Source organism: Mchenga conophoros, linkage group LG3 (assembly GCF_057382185.1).
Source record: "Mchenga conophoros isolate Kocher_MC1m ecotype Shallow Benthic linkage group LG3, M_conophoros_male_GT1.1, whole genome shotgun sequence".
NCBI classification, from domain to species: Eukaryota; Metazoa; Chordata; class Actinopteri; order Cichliformes; family Cichlidae; genus Mchenga; species Mchenga conophoros.
Window position 1 is genome coordinate 63,678,925 of NC_140528.1, and position 17,909 is coordinate 63,696,833.

Genomic DNA, 17,909 nt, shown 5'->3' on the forward strand with positions numbered 1-17,909 from the left:
CCCAGTTTAGTTTGAAAAATATTCATTGTGCCTCTTTATAAAATCTGAGCAGCAGATCTTCAACACCAAAAGAACATTTTGCACTGATGCTGCCCACAAATCTGGTCCATAGCAACCAACTGAAAACATAAAACTTGGTAAAAGATCTGTAGAGTCAGTCAATTATCCTGCATTTTATGCTCAAACCTGAGATAAAGAGTATTATAGTTGGCATAGTAAGTGCAAGACAAAGCTGCAAAAAGTTAGTGTGGGATGATATAGTAGTAGAGATATAGAAGTAGCAGCCTCATATTAAGCAAAGAGAAAAATTCATGAGGGGGAGTTATCACAGCAAGTGGTGAAGAAAGCTGTGCAGAGGAGACGAGATATACAGATACATCGAGAGTGAGAGAGAGAGAATGAGACAGCAGGGCCATGCAGGCAAGGAGAGATAAGCGTAAAGACCCTCCAGCTAAAGCTGCAAACGGCATTTTCAGCCCCACGCGACCCCTGGTTAAAGCAACGGGCAGAGCAGAGGCTCCAAACAGCGCTACAGAGACAAGAGGGAATGCTGAAGGAGCGCTGCAGAGAAGAACAATCGTTCTGTGAGTGTAGTCCCACGCACGTCCACACACTGTGAAATTCAAATTTCAGGCTCCACATTAAAACAACAAAATAAAGAGTTTAGGCAGGAAAAAGCCCAACCAAACAGTTGGAAGTGAAAAACTCAGCGTGAACCATTTCAGTTCATAAGAAAAAGAAAGCATTCCTGTTTTTGGTATTACAATATATCATGTGTAACACTGGAAGCGTTCACCCAAAAACAATGGTCCGATTCAGCTGGCTGACAAATACCACACATTTCAAGAACTCGTCACCCCACTTCACCAAGACAGTTCAGTCAGTACTTATGAACACACAACACTGACTGCTGACTACATGTAGAAGCAGGGAACGCTTACTTGGAAGACATCACTTGTGAGAACAAAAAAAAATTCTCCGTAGACCGAGTGAGCCACTGACTTGCAAAGATTGAGCTGTAAGCTATTTGTCTGGTTACATTTGCTTTATAGCTGCTGGCAATACTTACATAACACATAAGAAATTAATTTTTGCTGGACTTCAAAGGGCAACTCCATAGAGTCAGCTTCATTTATTCAGAGTGCCGACATGCAGCTTAAGCAGATTATACTAGGAGCACTCAATAACTCAATCAGTTACCAGAGTAACCAAGGTTACTGAACAACATATAAGTTTACACTGCTATGTAACCATTTCAGTCAGTGCTCTCACTATACAGGGAGTGCAGAATTATTAGGCAAATGAGTATTTTGTCCACATCATCCTCTTCATGCAAGTTGTCTTACTCCAAGCTGTATAGGCTCGAAAGTCTACTACCAATTAAGCATATTAGGTGATGTGCAACTCTGTAATGAGAAGGGGTGTGGTCTAATGACATCAACACCCTATATCAGGTGTGCATAATTATTAGGCAACTTCCTTTCCTTTGGCAAAATGGGTCAAAAGAAGGACTTGACAGGCTCAGAAAAGTCAAAAATAGTGAGATATCTTGCAGAGGGATGCAGCAGTCTCAAAATTGCAAAGCTTCTGAAGCGTGATCATCGAACAATCAAGCGTTTCATTCACAATAGTCAACAGGGTCGCAAGAAGCGTGTGGACAAACCAAGGCGCAAAATAACTGCCCATGAACTGAGAAAAGTCAAGCGTGCAGCTGCCAAGATGCCATTTGCCACCAGTTTGGCCATATTTCAGAGCTGCAGCATCACTGGAGTGCCCAAAAGCACAAGGTGTGCAATACTCAGAGACATGGCCAAGGTAAGAAAGGCTGAAAGACGACCACCACTGAACAAGACACACAAGCTGAAACGTCAAGAACAGGCCAAGAAATATCTCAAGACTGATTTTTCTAAGGTTTTATGGACTGATGAAATGAGAGTGAGTCTTGATGGGCCAGATGGATGGGCCCGTGGCTGGATTGGTAAAGGGCAGAGAGCTCCAGTCCGACTCAGACGCCAGCAAGGTGGAGGTGGAGTACTGGTTTGGGCTGGTATCATCAAAGATGAGCTTGTGGGGCCTTTTTGGGTTGAGGATGGAGTCAAGCTCAACTCCCAGTTCTACTGCCAGTTTCTGGAAGACACCTTCTTCAAGCAGTGGTACAGGAAGAAGTCTGCATCCTTCAAGAAAAACATGATTTTCATGCAGGACAATGCTCCATCACACGCGTCCAAGTACTCCACAGCGTGGCTGGCAAGAAAGGGTATAAAAGAAGAAAAACTAATGACATGGCCTCCTTGTTCACCTGATCTGAACCCCATTGAGAACCTGTGGTCCATCATCAAATGTGAGATTTACAAGGAGGGAAAACAGTACACCTCTCTGAACAGTGTCTGGGAGGCTGTGGTTGCTGCTGCACGCAATGTTGATGGTGAACAGATCAAAACACTGACAGAATCCATGGATGGCAGGCTTTTGAGTGTCCTTGCAAAGAAAGGTGGCTATATTGGTCGCTGATTTGTTTTTGTTTTGTTTTTGAATGTCAGAAATGTATATTTGTGAATGTGGAGATGTTATATTGGTGTCACTGGTAAAAATAAATAATTGAAATGGGTATATATTTGTTTTTTGTTAAGTTGCCTAATAATTATGCACAGTAATAGTCACCTGCACACACAGATATCCCCCTAAAATAGCTAAAACTAAAAACAAACTAAAAACTACTTCCAAAAACATTCAGCTTTGATATTAATGAGTTTTTTGGGTTCATTGAGAACATGGTTGTTGTTCAATAATAAAATTATTCCTCAAAAATACAACTTGCCTAATAATTCTGCACTCCCTGTATAGAGCTTAATATAACTAGAAGTAAAAGTGTTATATACACAAATCTCCTACGTTTCTGTGGATTTGTTTGCACTTGGATGCACAGGGGTTCTGGTTGTAAGCAAGAATTGCTCATTTACATGTCCAAAACTACTAGAGCAACCTTTGCAATCACTTCAGTTGTATCTTGGTTCAGAAAAGGCCTTTTAAAGAGTAAAATGGGTGAGTATGATCAGCCCATGCAGTAAAGTTAAATAGGTTCCTTTAAGCTATGAAAACAGCTGGCAAAAAGTTGAAAATACATTAATGTAACTTACTGTAGGAAAGGGGTATTTTTTAGCTCCCGTTTTAAACCACCTCTTGTGATTTAGTCCAATATCAAAGATCAGCTCATTTTATGTTGCAGAAAAATGCTGTTAGGTACTATAATCGTTTTGAACCTTTGCAATCTACATTACAAACGTTGTCGCTTAGAAGTTGAGGGTGTAGCACACTTCTGATTACAAGGTGTTTGCACAGGTCGCCTAGTGCAACTCAGATTGGTGCAATCATTCAGTTTGGCAAAGGGCTGCAATCAATCTGAATCAGTCTGCGCCAATGAGCCAATCTCCTTTGTGACACTTATTTACATTAGGAAACTCGAGTTGGTTGTTGAGCACCGATTTCAATTTGCAGTTAAATCACCATCCTGCAGCAACTACGTCATGCTTGGTTGATTCTGGTTGGACTGTAAATGTAGTTAATGTAAATTTCTCTTTATGTAGTTGAAAAGGGATTTGTAATTCACCCGATTATCACAAACGGATTGCACATATTTGCCAACTTGACTCCATTCAATCTCAAAGTGATAGCGGACTGACCATTAACTCACCAAAGTCAATGTGAAGCTGGCAACTTTTTGCGTGTGGTCACAAACCAGATCCCTGGCTTCAAAGCAAAGATTTAAAAGACAAGGAGACTGCAATTTGCACAAAGTCATGAAAATCAAAATACTATTTTCCATGCTGGGAATGTACCATTACAGTGTACAAAGAATAAATATGTCAACTGCACCAAAACTGGTTAAAAAATGTCCATTTACATTCCAGTACTACACGTCATTAACTTTTTTCTTGTCTCTCCCATATTTTGTGTTCTGCCCTCTTTATTCCCTACCTCATCCTCTTCTTTTCATCCTCCAACACATCAGAGTCAATGGTGTTCCCTCTCTAATGGTTAAAAAGTTGAAAAGGAGTTTGTCCTTCCCATCTTGTTCATGCTCATCTTGTCCTAATATTGTAGGGCCTTTATGTGGTCAGCAGTGTGGTTTGTTGGTGGTGATTAAAACTGTGCAAAAGATCCCAGATGGAGACAAGGAGAGACAAACTCAAGGGTCGCAAGTTAGTCTAAATAAATGGGAGGAAGGTCATCCGGTGCAGAAAGGGCAGATAAAGCTGCTGTGGAAAATGAAGCCTTCATTATACTTTGCTGTGGACACAGACAACTGCAGACCCAACCGCTGAGTAGTCTTTCCTGTTAGATTTCTTTGAAGTTTGCCACCTGGGGCGCTTGCACAGTTGGTGCATTGTAATGTAAATTCTAACGAGTCCGTGCGGTCACACAAAACAGGAAGGCGCACGTTCTCTCCCACTCACCGTCTGATGGGGAAAATGACGTTTCGTTAAAGCTGAAAGTATAAACAAGGCTTAAGAGAGGAGCCAACACTACCGCTTTCATTGTTCCTTCATTGTTCAATTCATTGTTTCATTTTCCTTACACAAAAAGTCTGTATGTAGGCAAAATCCTTGTGTTCACCGAATTACTGGAAGGCCCATCTCTTTTAACTCTATTTTGGTCTCCATCAGCTCCTGAGTGGAATAAATGGCTCTTTTGTAGGTAAATTCCCCCTGTGTACTAAACAACTACCACTTCTGCAGTGTTTATCTTGAAGAAGAAATCTTTAAGCGTCAAGAATCAGCTTTTGTTTGCAGATGTGTTACTACAAGAACAACCTCTAACAACAAATCACTTTTTAATATACTAGATGTATTAGTTCCACTTGAAGCTAAAAGCAGCTTTTCCTATTTTCATCTTCTTATTTTGTGTTAATCTTTCCAGCAGACAACCACACACTCTTCACTAATTAGCCTTTAATCTGGTTACTTAGTAATGAGATTACTGGTAATCTGCATGTAGAACCACTAATGTTATGCAGAGCAACACCTCACCTTATGCACTACAGAAACTAAACTTCATAAACACTTTAAATTTAAAAACGTGTGGCTTCTTCAGCCGGTCTTTGCAGCACTGTCAGCTGCTCATTTGCATCACCGCGACTGAAATTTCTGTGCAGAAACACTGAATAGAAAATCTGCCCGACCCGCACCTGACACATGGACATACACAATTTGTGAAATGTAAATTACCTTCATCAGGGCTGCATTCATACAGCTGTTGGATGCATAGCGCTTCCATCCCACGCACACCCACTTCCTTAGTGGTATGTCTGCAGGGATTGGCACCTTCCTTCTCACCCCCTAACCAGTTCATTAGCGATGCCCCCTCCACAAAACCGAGCTCACAATATTCTGGGCCTGCACTTACAGAGCTTTTAGAAACACGAGTGCACAAACGGGCCGATCTGTGACTGAGAACTAAGTGTCTGCAGTCCATCCACGCGCTCACACACAACTTTTAATCACAATGATCTGGCTGTGAGTGAGAGTTAACACTTCAAGAGGCTTAGTAACATGAACTGAACTTTAAGACATTTCAACTTGGTTTCTGGTAGGGCAGTTATCATCTGAGGAAAGCTTAGAATAGTCACACGCACATTAACAAACACACTTTTGTTACTGCAAAATTAAACGTATGCGCAAGTTAAAAAAAGAGATCTGTAATCACTCATCTGCCTGCTTTCCTGGGTGTTCGGCTGTTAGTCTGTTCTTTACATTGCTTCCTCTTTCCCACGTTGTCAAACTCAATGCTGACATCATTACCCTAGTCCAATCATCTTCTTACCAGCCTTCTTTTAGCCAATCAGCCTCCACTCTCTGCTCTGTCATTCTCCCCTTCAGACTTCAGACAACCCAAGCCTCCATCCTTACCACAATCAGTGTCTAGACTACGGGGGTCCTGACTAATAGCCAAATACATTAATTTTTCCATCTCAATAAATCAATAACTTTTTTTCTTTTTTTTTTTAAAACACACCTAGAGTGTTTTAAAAAAAGCAAACCCATGCCATAAAACTCCCATCACACAGTTTTTGTGCTGATGTTAATACAAGAGGAGAGTTGGAGTCCTGCAGGTACCGACTCATCAAAGCGTCAGTGACTTTTACACACCAGGAATCAGCAACCTCGCTCTGTAAATGGTCTTCCACTTTGTGCCCCAGTTGTTGTGGTTTTTAAACACTTCAACTTTGCAATAATACCAGGAAGGAAATCTCATAAACTGACTTGTTGCAACGGTCACATCCTATTACAGTACCATGGGCTTTAGAATGGCCCCTTCTTTCACAAATGTTTGTAAAGGCAGACTCCATAGCTAGCTGATGGGTTTTATACACCAGTTACACTTGTACGGTGGCCCTGAGAGGTCAAATGCACTGCAGCTAAAGTAAACAACAGTCAAAAGAAGAACACTGAATAAGGCAGACAAAACAGTCCTACTCGCAGCCTACCAACAGCTGCATCTATGAGGTGGCTGTACCTCAGGTGGTAGAGGTCACCTATTAATCGGAACGTTGGTGCTTTGATTCCCATCTACTCCAGTCTGCACACTACTTCAAGATACTAACCCCAAGTTGCTTGCTGATACATCAGAGCAAGAATGCATGTGAATGTTAGATAGAAAGCACATACAGAGAAGCTTTGAGTGCTAAGATGGAGTAGAAAAGAGCTACATAAGAACCATTCCATTTACCATCTATGGTATCAATTCAGAAATCCTAGGTGACTTTGCTTTCTTAAAGTCACAAGTTTTTCAGAAAACTTGACCTCTGGCCCCTGAGGTCAGATTCTCGTAGATGCACATGTGGTATCAATTGAAATTCCTACGTTGCTTTGATCTCGAGTTACCGATTTCACAACTTGGTTGTTGGTGTTGCCCACCTGCTCGCCCATCCATCAGGGTTACAACCCCATCTGACTTTTACGGCTGAGGGGTAACATGTAAAACCACAAAAAGTGCAAAGTTCCAGATAGTAATTAAGAGAATTACCAAAATTATTACAATTCATCTGTAAGGGAGACACAATGGCTTTAAATTTCATCTACATGAGCTGCTCATGGTTAACTAGTGAAGGCTGAAACCTGAGATGCAGGCTCTTTTTCCCAGAAAAGTTTTTCCCTTTAATAAACCTTGTTGGTAACCTCTGTGTTTTATAGCTCTAATGTTGTGGGAAGTAAGTAATTATTTCTCTGTTGTCACCATCATGTTGCTGCAGCCGCTGTATGTTGACAGGGGTGGTTAGGTTGCTATAAGAAGCCAGAAAGTGTCTAAATAAGCCCAAGTTTAAGTGTAAAAGGCAAGAACAAACTTGCCTATTCAATATAACCCAATGTACTCCTTACTACATATTCAATATTTTATATATACATTAAGATAATAGCTGCTGGCTAGCTGGCTAGTAAGTTGTTACCCAGGTGGCTTACAGTTAAGCTAACACAACGAGAGCAGGAAATAAGACTTTAATTATTTGAGTCATGAGTGGTAGGCACACAACAGTAGCATACATGCTGTTTTTACTCCTCCCGTTTTCATCCTGTATGTGCTTGCTGTTGGTTGAGCTTGAAGTTCCTGCTGTGCCTTTGAGAAGATACAGCGGACGGTCAGCTTCACACATGGATAAGGGTGTGGGGGAAAAAAAAGTCCATCTTTGCTTGCCAATTACACTGAATTGAGAAAGTCGACCACTTTATCGTGTTTTATAACACACAACAGTTTTCATTCAACATTATAATATGACTTTGTGACTTTGGGGTTTGATTATTTTGGGACACATGTCTGGTATGCAAATTTTATGAACCTGCCCTAACACCAAGAAAATAAGAATCAAATTTATGCAGCGCTTTCTCACTGCATCCACCTCTTTGTTTCAGAGTTGACCACAGACACTTAGCCCGAAACAAGAATCTTCATACTGAAGTTTGCAGTTATGAATCTGGAAAGTTACACTCGGAAGACTTTAAAGGCACCGTTAAAAAAACACACCAACAACATGAGAAAAAGAGATAAACAACAACAACTCTGTGACACTACTTCAAAGTGAGATGTTATTTCAAGTTGCTGTTTATGTTATTTTAAACTTATTTACCAAAGAAAAAAGAATGTTGTAATAACAAAGATACATTGATTAGTGAACAAACATTCTCATAGACTTAAAAATTAATCCATTAAAATGACATTGGGGAGGGCACTTGTTTGTGGAAGCCGCCAAATTGCCCTACAATCTTGATTACAGTGTCCCAGATGGACATCACTCTTCTGCCTAATCGCGTTTCATTTATGTGACTAAAGACCAACTACATACATAGTACGCCTTATAAGTCACTTTGAATTTAAAGATCACCCCTGACCTTAGGTCAAAGGTGATCTTTAAATACTCGTCCACAAGTTTGAGGTGCTTGTTACACTGAAACTTGGGCTTTCTGGCTTATTATAGTAACTTAACCCCACACTCCCCCATCAACAGAGTGACTGCAGCAACATGCTGGTGACAACAGAGAATGAATTACTCACTTTCCACCATAATAGAACTACAACACACAGAGGTTACCAGCAAGGTTTATTGAAGAGAAAATCTTTTCTAGTAAAAAGAGTATCACTGCAACTCATATTTCAGCCTTCACCAGTTAACCATGAGCACATTTATGTAAATGAAACAACGCTTGACTCAAACACGAGTTTCTGGAGCCAACTTCAGTGATCAATTTTGCTTTAGTGGCATGATGAACCTGATGTTTACGATGAATGAACATCGGATGGATTGCCATTGAAAGCTCTCCAATATTTTTAGTAGATCAATTTGAATATCCTATCTCCCATCGTTCTCAAGTTATACTGTTCACGACGATAACACCCCACTCGACTTTTTACAGCTGAGCAGTAAAAAGCTGTGGGATTTGTAATCTTCAAAGATTCATGGCAATCCATCAGACAGTTATAAACACATTCCTCAAATTCATGACGTTGGCAGAGGAAAAGCAAAAAAATTTCTGGGAAGTATTTTTAAAAGATGTTACTGCTATTCAAAAATAAGTTGTTGAGACACTTCAGTTTGGGTCTAAAACGGTGCAATATGTCAAAACAACTGAACATAGTAACAACATTATGAATTCGAATCTAGCAATGCATCTCTACTGACAGATATCCCACACGTTACATTCACAGATAATAATGTTGAAAAGAAAAATAAAGAAAAAAAACAATGAAATGAATAAAAGTTGATGAACAACCACCTCTATAACAAAGCAGCTGTAAAGAACTGTAAAAAGAAAGTAAAAAATAAATAAATTGTGCAGTTAGCAACATGGTTCATTATCATTACTATCATCTAAAGATCAAGCCTGTATGATAAATCACCCTGTGACAAGTGTCACAGGGTGATTTATCATTAATATTACAACAATGTTGGGCCTTAGGCACCTTCCTTTGCTGTTGGTTCCTCCAGGGTTTAAGAGCCGAGAGCAGAAAGATGCGCTGTCCGATATCATTGTTCTCTAAACTTTAAAGCTGACAGAGAAGATTAGCAGGAATGAAAAGACTTTAATCTTGGACTCGATGTTTCACAGATACAACCTATCAATTCTGACAGAAAGCGAGGGGACGGGTACACCAGATCAAAGACCTACCTCTCTCTGTTATATCTGCCACTTGAAAACATGCCATCCAAAGAAATTAAGCCCTTATGTACTATTTCTGAATTTTTAAGCTAATACGCCACAAGAGATATAATCTGTGAAAAGTAGATTTGTTTTTTGAAAAAGAAAACAAAACTTAAAAATATTTTTAATCACTCCTTTTATAAATGTAGCCGGTTGGAGGCTTCTTGTTAGAAAGACATGTGCCAGAGAAGTAAGATCTTGTATTGGCAAACCTTTAATCAACCTTTTTACAGCCTTTGTTGACATCCACTCTGAAACTACACCTGCACCCCATGACAATAAAAGTGGAATTGAATTTGGTTCTCTGGTGTACGTGACACGCATGACGCAAACTGAATAACAGGCTGGAAGCAAACTGGTGCAGAGTGTTTCTTATCCAGAGCGTGTGATGCTGCCAGACAGCTGAGCTTAGGGTGATCATTTTAAGTAAGTGCCTCCGAACATTTCCAACGCGTCATCAGCGAAGCACCTCATGACTACATTAATTCATAACAGACAGACATATAAACAAAACACACATAATCACCAGACTAAAAATAGTCTTCAGTCTTCCTATCCTTCACAGACGGAGGTTTAACATCTTTATTGCTCTTGATAATTTCCCCTTGTCAAATAATTGCACAGCATAAAAGAAAGAAGTAACACGTGTGCTTTTAGTGTCCCTCAAACCACCAGTACTCTTAAAAGGGAAAATGAAAACCTAGGAGCAAAATGGAAAAATATGATCAAAAAGAAACTGCCTGTGAGCTGCAATCGCTGATGAAACTTGGTTCAGTATTTTGTTTGTATATCATCAAATTATCACGATCACAAATTTCTGTTGAAATATGGCGATATCTTTTTGAGACTCTAGCCTACCCCTATTACTTAAACATTTACAAATACTAAAATTTGAGAATTACATCAGGAAAAAAACTACAAAATAAAATAAGTACTGACTTTTCATAGCATGTTGATGTAATTTTTGACTCTACTTGTTACAAAAGCTTTATTTTATTTATTTTTTAATGCCACCTAATCTAACACGTCCTCTTATTAGCTCTCCATATCCACTTCTAGTAACATCCTCTAACTAAAATATTCACACAACTTAGACATTGTTTTGTGTCTACACTAATCACACTGCTTTTTATTTTGTAGACTGATAAGATAGATTGATCGATCTAATGTGTCATGTGAAAACTGAAAACAGTCTCAATCATCCCGAAGACTGAAGAAGTCACTTAGATGAGAGATGAAATGTTTCTCCCTCTCGACGTCCAGATGAACAGAAGGGGTTTTATTCATTATTTTAGCGCTCAGTACTGTCATCTATAGCACCAAACAACAACAGCATGGCACTTACATTGAAGGTGAGACAACGTAAGACATTTTTTCTTCCATTTATATAATACATGTAGCAGCCAGAGGTCAGTCAATAATTGTCCTGCATGAAGATTTTGATAATTACTGACTTTTATTATGAATCCCTAGAGAATTTTATTCATATTAATCCTCCTTCAACACTAACAACAATCTGAAGCAATTAAGTGGAAGTGGTGGTCAACCACAGATATGGAAGAGCCATACAGAGGCGGTATGCAGTAAAGGACAAAGGTGACTTTATTTTCTACAGAGGCTAAGGTCACTGAACATCTGCCATCCCTTGGTGTGCAGTGTGTCTACCATATGGTGGTGGCCAGTGCTTTTTGTTGGGGCCTGCTGAGGAGAAGCTGTCCGCACAGCAGAGAGGAACAGTAGACAAACCTATAGAGGAACGGCCCAGCAGTCGGGTCTGAACTTGAAAAAGCTCAGCAGGCAGTAGAGAGAAGAATGCACTTGAAGCTGAAATCAGCTATGATCAACCCTGCACACCCACTCTGTGACCTGAAGGTTATCAACAGCAGCACCTTCAGTCAAAGACTGACTGCACCAAAGTGCACATCTGATCACCTCAGGAGGTCCTTTATATCAGCTGCCATAAGACTGTTCAGTGCACAGTGATAATAATATGATTTTATCCACATGTTTGCACATTTGCATGTTAATCACCTACTGTTTTATATATACTGAAGTACTATTAACTTTTTTGAAAGCATTATTATAAATGAGTAAAGGCTATCTTTCTTACTACCATTCGTGGGTTCAATGATATAGAACTGATGAGAAACAGAGTAAAGTGAATTACCTCAACTGCCGTCTGACAGTCAGAAATAGCATCTTATATTAGACTTCCTGTAAGGCGAGACTGTGGTCTGACTGCAACTAATACAGACAATACATAAGAGGAGAGTGGTCTTCAGACTCTTTAGCAGGACACAGGAAGTGAGATAAAACTGTTCTACAACCGCACCGATAAAAACGCTAAAGAAAAACTTTACTTGATTTAAATTCAGCCGTCATTGCCTTCAAAGCTCCTTGTGCAACTCTGACCTTCTTATCTACATCTGGATATACTCTAAAGTCCATTCCCATGTTCACGTATCTTCTCCTCTGTGTCTAATCAGCAACTTGAAATTCATCTTAGGAAAAAGAAGGTTGCAGAGAGCCAAATTTGGCAATAGGGCACAGTGATGAGCTAAAATCATGGCCATATTTCAAGTCATTTGGATCAAATGTGACATGTCAGGATGTTAGAGCAGAAACCTCAACTTCTGCAGGAAGAAATTTCAGGGCACAACCCAGGAATGTTTAAAAATAAACAACAATCATACTTCTCTGACTCCTGACCTGATGTAGGCTCTTCCACTAAAACCTGCACCACGGTCGGACAGAGACTCGGCTCTCATCATTAGCGATCGTCCTTAGTATAAAAGTCAAATTGGTTTGAAGAATGAGTTCACGTTTGTGCTCAGCTGGTGGTCTGAACAAGATGTCAAGGAAACAATCTGTCAAGTCCTTAAAGCCTCACAGTGCTTCACAAGCAGAAGACAGGAATTTAGCTGTGGTGGGTTTCGTTTGGGGTTTTTTTGGTTTTCAAGGAACAAGTTGTGAAACTTTTTGACTGCACTTGTTATAAAAACAGTTAAGGTAAAAAAAAATTAAAATCAAACTGAGCTACATTAAAAGACATCTCTTTAATCTTCAGTAACTATTAAGTGTCAAACTATTACAAGGTTAAACTAACCTTGACCAAAAAGTTGCCATCATCTTCTGGAGTCACCATGACAACGGAGTCATGTAGCTTTTCATCGAAATGAACGTGTGAAGATGCAGCGTGGGGTTCCTCTGAGAAGCGCACGCCTCCTGCCTTAGCACAACCTGAGGAAGAGGAAAGACGGAAGAGCAGCTGAAGGTCTGCTATGTACAAATATTCACACTGCATCCCTTTAAAGGGAGAAAACACACATTAAGCAGCCGGTTGTTTCCTTTAAGTGATGTAATGGAGAGTTGCTGGAGAGCACTTCACAATCACTCATGCGCATGCTTTGCTAGTATGCACCCTCTGGGTGCTTTAAAGCCTTGAAAATGCACACACAAACACACATCAGGCACAAAGATTTTATCCCCTTCAGATATTTACTTTTTTTTTTTTTTTTTTTTTTTTAAGTGACCATCTGACTGGGCCAACGCTCATTTCGCAGCATGAGACAAAGACACCAAACACATACCCAGAGTCTTAAAGCTATCTTTACCCACAGGATAAACAGGGTGATATCACATTACAGACACCTATATGTGAATCTCACTGTTACCTCAGTGTCAAAATAAAAGAGTTAAAGGTTTGCAATCTAAACTTCTGATTTGGCCTTAGATTTTCGTGTTATCATAGGACACACTGACACATTTTTATTTATTTTTCCTCTGCCCAGGCATTCATCCCCAGTGTGAGAGAATGGAAAATCCTTCTCCAAATAAACAGCCCTCCACAAAAAATAATAATTCCCTGAAAAAACAAACAATTTGTTCAAAGGTCTCCTCCATAAATTTGAGCCCCTTTCAAAGCATCTCCTTCCCAGAGCCTTTCAACACCAGCTAAACAGCAAGACAGGGAGAAATAGTACAAAGAATATACCTAAGCAACTTTTTAAATATTTATGAAATACTCTATTAATAGGACGATATCCTTTAAGCCACCGTGAATGCTACTGCCCATAAAAACACTTTAAGTGAGTGATGCTGCAGTGTGTGAGTGCACGTCTGAACCCTCAGTTGTTATCACACATGAGCTTCCAGAGAGTGAGTCACAATATCAGAGATATCAAGTCAAGAAATTGTCCTAAGATGCCCTATTTTAACATGTAGACAAAAATCAGGAGATAGTCCCCTCAAGAAGCTGGAAATACTCAGTTTGGTTTCGGGTGCTGCCTTAATAGAGTATAAGGGAGTCAGCATACATCACGCCCACTCCATCAATTCACTAGATAATCACCAGTATTTATCTCACGTGGGCACAGTTCAGCATCACTGGGGAGCTTGCAGGTTAAAGACAGTTAACTGTTGTGTGTCCTTGTAGCTATGTTGTGATCCTCTAACACTGTGCAAGGCCATGCGAGTTTGGTTAATAGAGAACTCTGAGGTGGTCATAAACAGACGAAACAATGCAGCAAAGAAAGAGGGTGGAGTTTGCTTTTTTTGTTTCTTTTCAATATAGTACGATTATAAGAATGTCTGTATGTTTTGTAACGTTCACACGAGGTCTGCAGCATTAAATGAACTGGTTCTTGTTAAGCACTTTTTTAGCTGTACTTGAGCACTCAAAGCCCTCTATACAATCTCACTCACAAATTCATACAAGCTCTTCTACTTCTGCTGTAGCATTCACACATATTCTCAAGGAAGTTGTTGTTGTTGTTGTTGTTTTTAAAACTGTGTTTTATCTCTGTTTAATCTCTAAAAAAGACTGTTTGACAACAAGGCCCACATGTCTAACTTGGATTTCATAAAGCATTACTTCACCATGGAACAAACTTTGCTGGGTTATTTCTTTGGCTTAGGTGTGTTTATGTTCGGAGTCACAGTGTAACAGGCCCATGCACCACCACACTGAAAAGCTATCTGGGATCAGCATTATTAATTCAGTGAGCTAAATGTCACCAAAGTCACACTCACTCCAATCAAGGCTCATTTACAGCAGTCAGAATATTAATGTCTTTTTTAATACATTTTCTCATTCGTGGTGTGCAAGAGAGTAATTTAAACCACATTTTGTTTCTTGCCAAACTGACAGTTGGGGAGATTTATTTCTTTTTCTGAAGTCAAGTCTGAAGTTAAACTATCCTCACATTTACTGGCAGAGGGTTTCCCTGCCCTTCAGATCTGGACCAGAAATGTTACTTTAATTTAAGCACAGGGTTTTTGTCAAACATCCTCTGCCAAATTATAATAAGCCAACAGTTGGTGAAGCTGATACCATCTGAATTAATTACCAATCTAAGACAGTGAAGCTAGGCAATATCCTAGCATTTGTCTTGAAGAGCAGATTAAATCAAAAATAATGAATTTCTTATCTCACAGAAACAGGAAACCAATAGTAATCTGAAAATAAAGACATATCAGATTAATATAAGCTAAATTTATATAAAGGCCAGTTTCCTGACAAGTGAGCATATTAATATGCACAGGTTCAATTTGTGTAAGGTATAACTGATCCAGCTCATTTAATTATGTAGCACAACCTAAACCTACTTTTTTTTTTTTGTTAAAGTAATCAAATAGAATTTTTGTTTAAGGCTAGCTCCTGTAAAAATAACCAAAGCCCAGCATGTGCAGCAGAGCTAGTAAAAAGAAATGAAATAAAGTAAAAACTTGGATATTCTACATTCATTAGGTAATATCAAAGAAAACATCACGTGCAATGAACTTGCAATTGTGTTGCCTTTGAAAGGTACAGGAACTAGAACTGCAACAATTTGGATGGTTGGATGGCACAATGAAATGGCAATAACAAGGAGACAGTCTACAGTTTGTGACTGTATGGGGTCAAATTGGTAATTTCATGTTTGCAATAATCTGTCAATTAACTCTAACAACAGGGCGAAAATATCAAATTTGTTGCTGTGTACAATGAAATCATTCATATTCAACTCATATTAAATCCTTTAGATATATTCAGATACTCGGTAAAACCTGGATCTGAAACTAAAATTCCTCTATAAATAGTGATGTAGTCACTGCAGGATGGCAAATTAACTACAGGAGTTTAAGCACTTAAAGAAACACAAAGAAATATAACCATAATACAACCACTCAAGAACCAATTTAGTCAAGTGCCCTATTGTAAGACATCGCAGACCAGTCGCACTCATCAGCACAGACTCACTCCAGTTAATCGCACTGTGTTGTGATCTGTTTGTGAGTGACTGCACTAAGTCAGGTCTCCATTGTTTGGAAGCAGCCTGGCTCCCAACAGGCAACCGGGGCAATCACCTTGTTATTGAACACTTGTTAACTAATTTGCCTCAGACAGCAAAAGAGTTCAATGCAATCACCGAGCAAACATCAATTTTTCCTTGGGGCAAGGAGGTTAATGTCAATAAAGGTTGCCGGCAGCTGCTACTTCCTTTTCAGTGGCAACGGTGAATTCATTTTAAAACGTCTTGCCTTAACAAGTAAAGAAGTCAAAAGATATGAAAATGTTCTTTCATCTTTTTCCAGTAGTTCTTCAACTGATTGGCCTCTACTAATGCTAACCGAAACTGGTATTGATAACTTATCTTTACACCAACGTGTTGCACTTTCTCAGAAAGTCACTAACATTCATTTTCTAAACAGAAGCCCTCTAGTGTTTCAAGAAACTTATTTATGTGGAACTAGTCTCTACTAGAGCAGTTTTGCATGATTTACAGTTTAAAATAATCCACATTTATCCATTAGTGGGACTTGGTGGAGCCCCTCAATTCAACTTGTGTCTGACACAAGTTCTTTTAGCTCCTCTCCGTTTGAGCAAACCTTCCTCTAATTGGCTGTCTTTAACAAACAGCAGGTTTTAAGAAGATGGGTGGAACTTCTGTGGTCATATTAAGCGCTATATGACTGACATAGCCATGTAAGGATACCCCTCTCTATGACATCATTCAAAGCCAACAACAGAAAAAAACTGTCTGCAGACAAGCATTTTCAGACATTTTAGGCCTAAACTTTGGTCTCACAGGGAATACATATACATACACAGACATCATTATGCAAAATGCTGGCTATGTTGGCCCTAACAGCAGAGATCACTGTAACATCCATCCATCCATTCTCTTCCACTTATCCATGTCAGGGTCATGGGGGGCCTGAAGTCTATCCCAGCTGTAGCAGTATAACTGAAAATATTAATAAAGCAATAAGTTGTTTTTATAGATACAAACGTCTGCTGTAAGAACGATGAGTACATATTTTTAGAAACAAGCCCCGACGTGACCGTGCATACCATAAGTGGCTCTCCAGTGCAATCCAGTATTCAAACTCATAGCACAAGACTGATGCATTTACCTTTAGTACATATACTAACACAGCCAGCTACATTTACACAAAGCACAGGCATTACTGTCACTCTAGTTCCATTTAACTTTTATTCAGACTCATATTAGAGATTAGAAGTGCTTGCTATCAGCAATCTGGGTCACAGTAATGAGTTTGTGGAGTTACATCATGTTCCATATGTGCAGGATCACTGTGTAGAAATAGAACTGGAAACTGAGGAAGGATGTTTCATATCCAAAGCTCTTTATATCAAAGAAAACAACAAGAAGCCTTTTAATATTAACAATATCCCATACTCGAAGTTCTAAAACAAGATAAGCAAAATGTAAACTAACTTTAAACTGAATTTATTAGCCTTGTTATCCTAGACAACGCTACCTTATAAGTCTCCAGATAAAGGATGAGAAGAGTCAGAGTATGTCAATATTATCCGTAAAATGAGTTTTCTTATCTGATCTGTGCCTTTTTATGAATTCAACACATACCACAGTATTAATAATGAGTCTTTCCCAAGTCACGATATTCACCCTGATACTTCCATATTTGATTTTAGGAGCACAGTGTTTGGCATCAGGTATTTGACTTTCAAACATTTTTCAGTACCGTAAATGTGCTCATTCAGTTCTCAATGTTACTATAAAAATACTCTAATGATAAAAGGAATACTACTTGTTTCATGTTTAGGGTAATTAGTTTAGGCAAAGAAAAAAAATAGAATAAATCTGTGACAAAAAATTCCCAATTTTAAATCCTGTTCAAATAAAAGAAATTATTGATGTATGCTACATTTTAAATACGTCAACACTTCAAAGTCACATTATAACGTCACAA

The 17,909-nt window shown here is 39.1% G+C and overlaps 1 protein-coding gene across 1 annotated transcript in view; it reads right to left on the reverse strand.

Annotated features, from left to right (window-relative positions):
- adisspb (adipose secreted signaling protein b) overlaps nt 1-17,909 on the reverse strand; it is a 55,482-nt gene that overhangs the window by 13,502 nt on the left and 24,071 nt on the right. Inside the window, exon 3 of the mRNA XM_085266572.1 lies at nt 12,796-12,929. Within this exon, the coding sequence (XP_085122698.1) occupies nt 12,796-12,929 (134 nt within the window). The remainder of the gene's footprint in view (nt 1-12,795; nt 12,930-17,909) is intronic.